We start from the raw sequence: 12,513 nt of genomic DNA, 5'->3' as shown, positions 1-12,513 counted from the left end.
CTTTTCATACTTACATAAATGATCACATGACATGGATGAAGAAGTTTTCATAACCTGTGTTGCACGGCTAGTAATCCCTTTACTTTTCGCATGTCAATCGTTCTGTGAAAACATTTGTTCAATTGACTGTGATTTCCCATAATGCTAGTTATACATGCTTTTTGCCACATTTCTATGCAGTATTTATACAGCTGAAATTCCTTTCTGTGCTTGTCATATGAATAATAAACATGAAGATAATTTATGCGGACAGATATTTTTTGTTTGTCCTTTAAGTTGTTTTTGACAGCTGTCGTCTCAGCGTTCACATGTATAGGACCTCTGGTATTTTTACGACGCTGCAATTAGCAGTTTATGGTTTGGTTAAGCCAGGGCTATTTGAAAAGCTAAAGCTTTGCAATGTTTGACTGCAATTTACAACCTGAAGGAAAGTAGGCTACTCTGTTCCAGCTGAGAAGCAGTTATGTATTACAGCACACTAAAGGGACCTCATTTCTCTCTCTGATTGGGTGTTCTCTCGCTCTCTGTAGACCCTGTGCTTGATGTCATCTCCATTTGAGTCTGCTATTGCCCTATTTGAGGTTCAAGTTCCCGAGTATTCCTTCTCCCCCTGCCCTTGGGAGGAGATCCTGTCTGTGATCCCCAGGTACGGCACAAACACGTCTTCGCAATGCCTGTCACCCTGCACCACAATGTTTGGGACCTGACATAAGCATTTTGGTCATAACCTTAAGAAACAGGGTTCCTGACTACATGTGTGTGTATCGCATGAAGTCAATACTCTAAAGATTCTGCTAGTCTACATTCGCTGAGTAACAGTCTAGTTACAGTGCATTATTTGGTGAATTTTCACGTCTCAGACAGAAGTGTGAAGCTGTTGGTCGTAGATGATGGCAGCATCTTTGTGTCCTGCCATGACGTCATCGGCCACACTCCGCTCATTTGCCTGGGCACGTGTTCGCTCTTATCTGTATGTCTCATCTCTCATCCATCTTGGAACCACTAAAGCAGTACGCAAATCAGATGGAATTTGTGGGAGAAATACAAAAAAAAAATGGTTTCCTTATAAAGACAGAGACCGCCACCGCTGTGATTTGCGATGAGTAGATTTTGGATAATCTGACCTCAGTGTGTAAGGAACTGGAAGGTGCAGTGAGAGTTTAATAGAAACCTGATGTCTGAGGAACCAAACGATGCACAGCAGCTGTCCCCTGGGGGACCCAAGGTTGAGTGTGCACCTCAATGACTGACTGAAGAGAATGTCCAAGATGGGAAGTCCATTTGGTAAGAAGGTTAAGCTCAGCAAATAGGCCAATGTGAATCATAACGCAAGTACTCTTCTATATTAATGTTCAGCAGAGAAACAGGCAAGCAAAGTACCAAGTACAGCGCCCAAGCACAACACCCTTTCTCAGTGGAATACCAGTGTCAGCCTTCACTGAAGATTCCTCGGGCGTAGAAACAGCTTCTTATTGGCTTATGGTATGCTGGATCCATGATTTGCATTTTCAGGAGCACAGTAATTCCTGCAGGGTTTTTCTAATAATTTTTCCAAGGCTGATCCCAACAAACACAGCAAATTCCCAGACAGGCATGGGTGGGTGCTGGCCTGAGCACCAGAGCACTTTCCGGCCAAACAGCAGGAGGGCCGGACTGGAGCCAAGCGCCCCCAAACCCTCACCACTGATTTTAATTAAAAATGAAATGAAATAAAGCTTCTGTTTCTCTTCTCAATTTAAATGTAAACAAGACAGCACTGCTGAGTGAGGTGGCACTGGGCAGTAATGAAACTTATTTTTACCCCAGTACGTGGTTTTCCTAATTTTCTGTTTGCAGTGGTCCGCTGTTGCCTGAGTCTCCTTTGAATGCAGTGCTGGTGAAGAAGGAAGTTTCTAAGGTCTCAAAGGTTTCTAAGCCAATCCAGAAGCCTGGTAAGATGCCCTGTGCCCTACTCCCCTCTTTACACCCATGCAACTTTCAGATGAGTGCTGAACCTTTGGAGGGATCACTGGGTACACACAATGCTTATAATACCTGTGCTGGCTGTCTAAGTGTCATTAGAAATCACTGGATAAACACAGGTCTTATAATACCTGTGCTGGCTGTTCCAGTGTCATTGAAGAGATCGCTGGATAAACACAGCCCTATTAATACCTGTGCTGGCTGTGCCAGTGTCATTAAAGGCTGGGTAATCACAGCCCTTATAATACCTGTGCTAGCTGTGCCGATGACATTGAAGAGATCACTGTATAAACACAGGCCTTGTGCGTGGACTATTTGCAGGCCCATTGGTTTGTCATTAGGTACTAGCAGCTCCACAGAGTTCTGCTGGAGACAGGAGCTCAGCTGGTGGTTTGCACGCCAATATTGCAGGCAGGTGGGGCTGGGGAAAGTGCTGCTTAAGATACAAGCGCCCCAGACGAGAACGAGTGGGGGGCACGGGGTATTCAATGGGCCGGAGCAACCACGTGCGTGACTTTCACATGATGCCCAAGCCCACAAATATTTGTACCCCCCACCCATCACTACCTTCCCCCTCCACGTTCCATGCCATATCCCCCCTGGCATTTTTGTGTGGATTATGTAGTATTACATTAAGTCAGCAAACAGACTTATCCAGTGTGACTTACTACAAAGGAGAAACATGTGCATTTAAATGTGCATTTACCTGATTAAAATGAGCAATAGGGTCAGACCTAGCTAATGGCAGTCCTGCACAAACGAATAAACATGTGGCACCACAAAAGCACGACTGAAAGTTAACTATGCTAACAAAGAACAACGGTACAAATTGTAAATACATACAAACTACACCTGTAACACAATGTAAGAAGAGAAACATAAAACCATACAAATATAACCTAAAACCATTAAGATACCATAACCGGAATTTGTAGAAAAGGTGTCACTCAGAGGAGATAAGTGGGGAACCAAGATTTCACTTTGCATCAGAAGATATCCCATAATTCTGCTATCCTGACCATTTTGGGAAGTTTGTTCCACCACTGTGGGGCCCGTACAGACAGGCATCGTGACTCATAGTGGAAAAGAGATGGTATGAATTATAACCGTCTTTGGGGCCCACGTTTGTAATGTTCCAGAAACACTTGACTGTGGCCTGCCTTGCACCTTAATGGTTTCCATATCGGTTTCCGACCCACGCCTTGATTGATGGCCACTGTTCTATGTACTTTACTGATGGTTATTAATGAGGGACCCTTAAGTCTTGCTGTCATGCACTTTTCTCATGCAACCAGGGTGTATTTATATTGTCCAAGATAAAAAAGCTGTAGATACAAGTGCTTGAGAATGCTGGAGAATGGATGTGTAGCCTTCGCCCCCCCCCCCCCCCCCCCCACCACCACCACCCATCTACAGTTTAGTAAGAAAGTGTACTTTTCTAGTAGGAATTGGATAATAAGTATCACATACAAACAAAAAATACAAACTAAATGACTGTGCCAAAATGGTCCACAGCCCCTATAGAAGCATACGGAAACTGTAAAGCACAGCTGGGGTCATAGTTGAAAGAGTGACTGAGCGCGCTCAGTGCATTACGTGGCTCACGTACTCTCTCACATGCCATCTCAGGCCAGGGAAACAGCGCTCAGTTCCACAGGGCCTCAGGGACTAGGGAGAGACAGAGAGAGAGGGAATGCCAATGAACGTGCATTCCTTCTTTTAAGCTCCTTTTTAAATTTTAACATAATTAATTAGACTATCAAGTGAGTACGGGATTATATTTTTTCATTGTGCCTGCATTATTATATTCCCCAAAAGAGTTTTTTTTTCCATTGTTAAAACTCTGAATTGAGCACTTAGGGCCCCCCGCAATCCGCTATGACTCCTGCTACCCTCCTTGCCCCACCTCACCATTCACCTCTCCCCAGTCCCTGCAGTTTATGTCCCACCAATCCATTTTATTTAATTTCTAGTCCACAGTAGTTAATTAACATAACTATTCTGATTACAGTATTTGAACATTTGAAGTAATTTTCACGTCTCTGACATGAAAATGTAAGGCTAACGTGCTAACTATCAAGTGAGAGCAGAGGTAGTGTTTTTGGAAAACCGCACAAACACGTTTTAATGGATGGGGAAAAAATGATCTCATTCCAGTGTGGAAAAGGGTCGGACTGCTTCTCTTAGACAGCAGAGCTCTGCGTACCCCCCCCCCCCCCCCCCCCACACAGGTCCAACAGGGTGCCCTTGCCACTGACTTTCTTACCTCATCACCTCATGCAGGTGTTTGAAAGACACGCCGCTATGGAAACGTAAACGTTTTCTTTGCTTTTGGCCGTACTATTTCTTTGTAAATGGGCTTTATTGCAGTTAGGGACTTGGTGCGTATTTTTTTACCTCCACCTAAACTCATTTGGATGATGTGGGATTCATCTAGAAATTGTTTCTTGACTTTTTCCCAGAAAACCTTTTTCATTGGAAACTCCATTTGGAAACAAACTTTAAATGATGCTTGTAATTTGTCAGCCCTAGCCTGTAACTGTCCAATTGAAGGTGGATTGGGTTTAAATGATAAATGAACACTGGACTTTTCGGTATGTGTCATTGGCATTCTTTTTGGCAGATAATCCTGAATTTGATGTTCCATAATTCAGCTTCTGTAGTTTTTATTTCAGAAATCCATGTTGGCCTGGCTGTTGTCCGATGTTACGTTGCTAAAGCATTTTCCCATGTGATGTGATTTTGTAGAGTAAAATAAGATACTGTAAAATATGAGCCTTTAAAAAGAAGCAGTAACTGCAGCAGCATCATTATACTCATATTTAGGCTCTATACCTTTGATTTAATTGGAACGTTATTCTTATGTAGCCTAAATATGAGTATAATGATGTTGCTGCTGTGTCAAATCTAGAAAATGATTCAGATATGTTCACAGTCTGTATGTCTCTCTGTCACTTAGGCCCAGATGTGAAAGTTGCTCTGAAGGACCGGCCTGTTACCTTTCACCAACGCGTGAAGTCATCAGGATACACAACACGCCCCTGGTGGGTTTGGAATGGGGGTGGGGTGGGGTGGTTTAGGAGCTCATTGGACAGTTGTTGATTGAGAAAAGTACAATTTCTAATCTCATCCACACTATTCAACACACTGGATGTCACATTAACATTACTGCTGAGCAGAGAGTAGAGCAATTAGCAAAGCAAGGAAGTACCTCCCCAAGAAAATGAACGCTGTGATAAATGTTCGTTTAGTTCCTGATCCTGGTTTTAGTCCTGTTTTTAATCTAGTGTGTGCTAGCCCAGGACATGGTACTCGTTTTGTCCACATAACGAGCTTGGGCTTGGTACTGGTCTGGCTGGAAAGCCTCTGTCTGATCTGACTGCTGAAAGACAGGAAACCGGTCGGTTCTAACAGAAATGCATTTCTGCGTCCTTCAGCTTTCATGTGCCGCTCATCTGAGGCCAATTCAGTTTCAGCTGGACCACATGATGGTCCAAACTGGCAGGTGTTAACTTAATCTCCTCACAGATACACAGAGTCCACAGCTACGTTTTTTTTTGAAGAAATCACAGAGCATAAGATGTGCTTTTGATACAGCCGACATTTGGAACAATTAAATGAAAAATGAAAGCCCTTGAAGAGCGTGGAATATATGTTTTTTTTTTCCCCCATAGTCATAACATGTAAACTGTTTTTAATTCTTCTCTAACTTTAGACTCTTCTACATCTTCCTTGAGTTAGAAAGTAAATGACTGAGCAAAGTCGTTCCCGCAAGAGGTTGCATATTTCCCCAACGAGCGTGCTCGGCTTCGCATGTGCGTGAGAACGCGACATTATGCGCCCTCCCCAGGAACCACCTATGGTTCGTAAAGGAAACCCCCCAGGCCCCGGACAAACAGACTGTGACTGGGGCGTCCAGGTGGTCCGAGCCCTAACGCGAGCTTCGCTGAAACGCAAACCTTATGTAACCCAGTTCCAGCGTGGCTGAAGGAGCCTCTCCTAGCAGGAGCGGCCCGGGCCCCCATCAATCAGGCCGGCTCGGGCCGCTTGCCCACGGCGCGCATACGAGCATGTGTCCTGGCTTACGTTCGCGATCACTTCTGGTCCTTTTCCACAACACTTGAAACGCTGGAGAGCAATTTCACGATCCTGTTAGATGTGCTTGTTCGAGGGTATCAAAGCCAGGTTGGGCGCTAATGATTGGTCAGATGAAAACCTGGAGCGCTCCCCAGATGAACACCTTGACTTCATTTCGGTGGTAACGAACAGCTGTGTTTAATCTGCGGCTCTGATTGTGTCGGGACACCACTGCAGAAGACAGGCTGGTTTAAACTTTGGACATAATGAGGTGAACGGGGAAAGTCAATAGCTCAGTTTAAGTGGTGCGAGCTCTGGGATTTGACCAGCAGGTTGATACGTGGTCAGTTTTTTGTTTTTTTTTCTATTTCAGGAACTGCACCAGCAAGGCCAGCTCACAAAAGAAGAACACAGCGCTTATAAAAACCAGGAAGAAAATGTAAGCAGACCCTGATGGGCTCTGTGCAGCAGGCAGTTTAGTTTGTCACTACATTTATTTCTATTGCCATTAATGCTGTTTTCAATAACCCTCTCCCCTCACCACCACTCACCCTACAGACGGGGTATCTTTCCTGAGTATGCTGAAGACAGTGGAGTGCCCACTGTTTTATGCAATCAAGCAAGCACAGCTGAAAGACCAATACCTGTCTGTTGCCTACAGTATTCAGGTGAGACACATGCATAAACACACACACACACACACACACAAATTCACTTACTGTCATCCAGTCTAATGATGGATGATGTGATAGCCAAGCTTAATGTTGGGCACGTTTTCAGTTGGTCCCTACATCACCACAGCTAATACTGAAACTTTGGGGCCAGAGAATAGGCCTTGGAGTCAAACCGGAGCATTCAGCCTTTATCAGTCTACCCGTGGCAAACTAGTTATCACAATCAATGCCAGAGCCGTGTGAAAACAATGCAGATCCTTGATTAGAGACTATGACTCCAGGGAGAGAAGAACACTGAGTGAACACAGACACGGAGCAGGGTTCCAGAGGGATAAAATTCTACAGGCCTTTTTTGGATGCATGTTTTATGCATGTATTAGTTTTATTTTTTTGGCTTATTCCTCACGCTCGATAAGTATTGTGTTTTATTGACCTGGAAGTGGTTGAGGTCTGTGTCGGGGGTAATTTGTTTTTCTCTCTTTATTCATGCCTCCAGGAGATGGAAAGCAGATCCTGTGTGGTCTGGGGAACGCGTCGGCATTGCTGTACAAGTCTACTCTCACTGGCACCCCAGCTGTCTACACAGGTAGCCGTGTGAAGGCGCCCTGATTAACATCCTTAGGCCGCTGTTTACTTTAGCTAAGCGCAGTGTTTTCACCAGGCTGGGGCTTTTTCTGTCCTCCTCTCATTTCCTTGCCTGCGAGCCTGAAATGAGTTTCCGCGAAAAAGCTCAACCCAGCCCCGTCCAGTTCTTTGACCATTGGCACTCCCCTGCCAGTCATCCCTCAGAATGTAATGTTAGCCCACAGGGGGAACCCTGGGGCAGTGAGTTTCTAACAGAGGGGGACAGAGTGGATGTGTCTCCTGCTCTTCCAGAGCTCCTCCTCACCAGGTCACCCAGAGCTCCGATGAAAGCTCTTCACAGTGGCAGGAAAAGCAGGGCCTCTGTGGCTGAGTAGTGAATAGAAACCAAGCGTTCATGGCTGTGAAACAGCTTATCTCCACCCCCTGGGAGCACATTCTCCACCTGCCATTAATTCTAAATGGTCTACTTTCAAAAAATCTCCAACCTGAGCTTCTGGAAGCTTCTAAATAAGGGCATAATCTTCATCCGTATAGATATTCGGTCACTGTATTGTATTTTGACTGAAAACGAAGTCAGGAGGAATTCATGCGGTACGGCCTGTTCAGTACACAGTTTAATCTTTCCTTTTTCCATTAGATGCTCCGAGTAGGTTGAGCTTTGTTTTTATGTTGTGAAACTTGAGCAGATTCAATCACGTTCGCTCACAATGCCATGATTTAAAACAGGCTCCATACCAGAGAGTAATGAATGGTAGGAGGATCCAGAAGTTCACTTAGCTAATCTGTGTTGTCCTGCCTTCAGATCAGGATTTTGTGTACTTATTTGAAAAACATGCGGCGGTGTTCAGCCAGCAGTTTTTGTTTTTCCTGAGCGGAGGGATGTGACGGTACGCTCTGTCTCTGGTGCGGCTGAGACAGCCCGAGGAGACGGTTTGTTGGACCTTCACCGCGCCGCCATGGCCTCAGACAGCCAAACATTTGTGTCCGGGTGGAACGGCACGTTTTCCCCGACCGCCTCATGCGCTTCATCCCGAATTAACCTCCCTACCGCTCCCTCCGTCCTCTTTGATGAGCGGTATTACATTCACCTGAGCCCTGCTGGGCACGCTCTGTTTGGAGGGGAAGCGCGCTGATTTAAAGTGCTGTCTGAAGTCAGAACACAGGATCTTAATTCTCTGGCTTTGTGATTCCCCCAAACACCGTTTTTCAAAGAGGAACAGTCTGCCAGGTGGGTTTCAAAGGCATGCGTTAGTTGAATGAAACCCAGAATAGATATATAAATATTTTCTCTGCTTTGATAAAGCTGCATACCCAAATGTATCTGTCACACTGAAAGTCCTGAAGCTACTCCACAGATAAGGGAAATGGAGCTTGGCACCATATGATGGCTGCAGTGTAGATAGGCTTTCACTAGGGGGCAGCAGAAGCGTGAGGTAGACTGTGGACGGTTTCCGAAATCACCGTTTATTGATGAAAGAATAGAATCTCCTTAAGGTGTTAAATGAAGGAGCCATCTTCTATTGCAGTGGAGTTGAGAGGCTGCAAGGTCTCGGGGGATGCATGTCCATTAACCCCTCCATTCTGTCTGTCTGTCTGTCTGTCTGCCTGCCTGCCTGCAGGTCATGACGGGCCCATCAACAGTGTGGACTGGAGTTTCAACAGGCAGTGGGTCGTAACATCGTCAGAGGACCGGACAGCCCGGGTGTGGCCCATAGGGAACGCAGAACCCACTCTGATCATGGTACCCTTGCGCCCTCTGTTAACCTTTTTTGTAGGTAAAAGTTGATCACTAATAACTATAATAACTACAGTATTGTCACTGCTATGGTTTACAATATTTGATTCGCTTATTGCAATAATGATTTTCTATGACACATTTTTCATTCATTTCAACATTATAAATGAATCCTGAAAGAAAGAAAAAGTTTCCTCATACTGCACCCTCTATCTGACTTAACACAGAGAACAGAGAGGATCCCATCTTTATTAGCATCTAGATTTGAAGGGAAACTCTGGCCAAAATCATAATTTGGTCCCCACCTTCTGAATAATTTATCTATTTTCAAAGTGTCACTTGCTATAAGAATGGAAAAAACCATACCCCAAGGAGTGAAGTCACTCGAATATAACACCCCCTCTCGAAAATGTGGTGCACGCTGCAGCTCCGATTGATCTAAAACAAGCCTTCAAAACTTGAGCTATGTCTTTAATATTGTGATTGTGACTTCTGAGAAAAAACGGCAAAATATTTGACGCCATTACAGAGAACTCTCCAGTCCAAAATACGCCTTCATTCGCTTAAATAATAAAAGAGGAGTTATTTCCCTGTTACATCATTACTTCAGATGTTCTCGCAGACAAAAGAATTTGTTCTTGGCTCTGTGTGGTGTTTTTCAAGTACAGGTCGCACAAGTTCTTCTGCGGTGATAGTCAATCATGGTTTCGGGTGATCGTTGAGGAAGCTGTTATTCAGATAAATGGCCACGTCCAGTTCTGCATCTGTACCGTGACTCCATACATCTCACCAGTGACATCATCGTAAAGTAACAACTTTGTACATATTTTTTTAGTTTACACACATGTACAGTATAGTACATCTTATACATTGGTTTATAAATAGGGTATAGAAAATGTTATCCTCGTACGCGCAAAGAAGTTGGCCCACAAGATGAAGTAATTGAAAACCTCTGCTGTAGCATATCAGACATTTTAGCCTTAAAGTGCCAGGTTTTGTTTTTCCTTCTTTGTTTTCTCTCTCATGTGCACATTTATGCAATGAGAACGCTTTGTGAATGAGTGGACGGCTTCCATTTTGGATAAAGTAGTTAGAATGATATTAATGTATTTTTGGAATATTGTGTATGAGAGATCATAAGTCGTTGCTGCCAGTTCACGCTGCTCCAGCTTTCAGGGTAAAAGAGGTCCACCTCGATACATTGGTAACCCCGGCCAATCAGGAGAAACTTAGGGGAAGTGTATTTCTTGGAGGGATGCTAGGTCTCGCAGACAGCAGCTGCCTCAGGCTCAGTGTGTCTGCTGTACGTGGTCCAGTTTGCAGTTTGGAGAGAGCCACACGTGCTGACCTTTCCCACTTCCCCACTGGGATGCTGTGTCTTCCCAGAAGTCCCTCTGCTATTCATTTATTCCTTTACATCCTGCCTGTTGTCAGCCAAAGTGGATTTCATATTTTCGGCTGCTGCTAACCACCATATCTTATCATGCCAGAGCAAGAAAGCGCTTTGAATCCAGGCGATCCCAGCCTTGGAAAAGCTCTTATGTGTCAGAGAGCTCATTTTCAATTAGCGTGATTTAAACTTTTTGGCAATGTGAAATATGGGCTGTATTAAAAGGAGAGAGTTAAAAGGAAAAAAGACAACACGTGGACTTTGTCCTTCGAAATGGAATGCTCTCACGCAGATTTGCGGAGAAGCCGACACGGTTAGCCAGTGTTGACCCCGTACGAAAGCCAGCGCGTGCTGGCCTTTAAAAAATCCACCGCGACAGACCCGGTGCTAGATTAACTGCCTTTCACACGCATCTGATATGTAATGTTGCGTTTTCATGAGCCCGTTGAGAGGAACCATGTAGCCGAGCATGACTGAACGCAATCGCCCGCTCCGCAGTCAGCCAGCGCAGAACAGAAGCCCGCCGCCGCCTCTGCAGAGGCCACATCAGCGTTACCGGGCCAACTGCTCTTGTGATGGCAGCACTTCTCCCGCTGGGCTGCGGTATCATCTTTCACTGTGTTTCACTTTCCACATGGAAATGAGAAAATTCCTGCATCTCTGAGCCCAGCGTTAATTCTCAAAAATGGAACCTTTTTTTTCTAGATGGAGAGAGTAACACTGAAAAAAAAATGTTTTCAAGATTCCTGATTTTTAACCCCATGATGTTGTGATCAGTTGATGCACAGATTTAATCTGTGAGCAAATGAAACAAATCTAATGTAATTTTTTTGTTGTCTGTAAGCCTAAGGGCTTAAGAGTGAATAGCTTTGTCTGCTGAGTTTTTGAAGTGGTCAAATCATCTGACTCATAGCTAAGTCATGGAAAGTGAGACAAACCTGTTGTGTCCCTTAGCATTGTACTTTACCCTTGCCAATCTAGTAAAATATCACCTCTTTATCTGACTTGCTATCTGAAATGTTAATGTACTGCAATGTGTAAATTACCCTGTATACATTGAAAATGGCCCTGCTAAGGATTGCTGCAAAAGATTATTGTTTACTGCACTGTTTTTGTGTGATTTATTGGTGATTGTTTTTTTTTCTTTTCCAATGGTTCCTCAGGGTGGTGAAAAATTCCCAAAACCTGTCAAGTCTGCACAGTTTTACTACCTGGACAAGTTCCTGTTGCTGTCATCAGGGAATGCCCTACACCTGTACCTTTATCACCTTGATATGGCCCGTGATGACATTAAGAGGTATTGACCAATAAGAACTTTCAGCTACCCAGTAGTCAGTACCGAACAGCAGTCATTTCTCGCTGTCTTGTGGATGCATGTTGGACTGAATTTGAACTTTGACCTCTCTCTCTTTTGAAATATTTCAGTCCTTTTAAGTTTCATATTTGATTTATATCCTGGCCTTCTTGTTTCGCGATAAGTTCAACAGTACAGGGTTTAAAGTTACTTCAAAGACATGTACAAGTGCCTGCACATTCATATGTGTTTAGTGTGTTTTGTGTTTGTGTGTGTGTGTGTGTGTGTGTGTGTGTGTGTGCGTGCGTGTGTGAACTAATGTGTTTGTCTATCAGACATGCACACATAAAGCAAAGTGATGGAGACAAGTCAGCAGAAGCACTACTCCAGTTACAGAATGTCTCTGTCAGCTGTTTGTCATTATATTTGTCTCAAACAGGACTTCATGTGAAGTTTTGCCCGGTGAAATACAGTTGTAAGTTTCAACTGACAGGTCGAACAAGACAACCTGTCTTTCTGTTTATGAAAATACAAGTTCAACTTCCATTTTGTGTCACGGATTCCATCGGTCTGCCTCTGCCAGGAGTGCTGCCCCCACACCAGGCCCCAGAATGGCTTAACAAGCTCTGACTGATAGTCAGGCATCGTGTCTTCTACCCATTTTTGCTATTTTCTCCCGGAGTAGTCAGTTCAGAGGGTTCAGTTCCTCCGTGGGGGCACCATCAGTGGCCAAAAATAAGTCTATGGCTGGCCCGCTGCCTTCTGAAACCAGTCTAGTGAAGCCCACAGGGTGGTT

The 12,513-nt window shown here is 44.4% G+C and overlaps 1 protein-coding gene across 2 annotated transcripts in view; it reads left to right on the top strand.

Annotated features, from left to right (window-relative positions):
* The window catches only part of wdr27 (WD repeat domain 27), a 62,310-nt gene that overhangs the window by 6,293 nt on the left and 43,504 nt on the right, over positions 1–12,513 (top strand). For both annotated transcript variants that reach the window (XM_035399412.1, XM_035399411.1), the window contains exons 12-19: positions 531–646; positions 1,837–1,931; positions 4,922–5,006; positions 6,413–6,478; positions 6,598–6,707; positions 7,210–7,299; positions 8,918–9,039; positions 11,587–11,720. In XM_035399412.1, coding sequence (XP_035255303.1) covers positions 531–646; positions 1,837–1,931; positions 4,922–5,006; positions 6,413–6,478; positions 6,598–6,707; positions 7,210–7,299; positions 8,918–9,039; positions 11,587–11,720 — 818 coding nt within the window. The remainder of the gene's footprint in view (positions 1–530; positions 647–1,836; positions 1,932–4,921; positions 5,007–6,412; positions 6,479–6,597; positions 6,708–7,209; positions 7,300–8,917; positions 9,040–11,586; positions 11,721–12,513) is intronic.

This window comes from Anguilla anguilla, chromosome 18, assembly GCF_013347855.1.
Source record: "Anguilla anguilla isolate fAngAng1 chromosome 18, fAngAng1.pri, whole genome shotgun sequence".
NCBI classification, from domain to species: Eukaryota; Metazoa; Chordata; class Actinopteri; order Anguilliformes; family Anguillidae; genus Anguilla; species Anguilla anguilla.
This window is presented reverse-complemented; position numbering and strand designations above follow the sequence as displayed.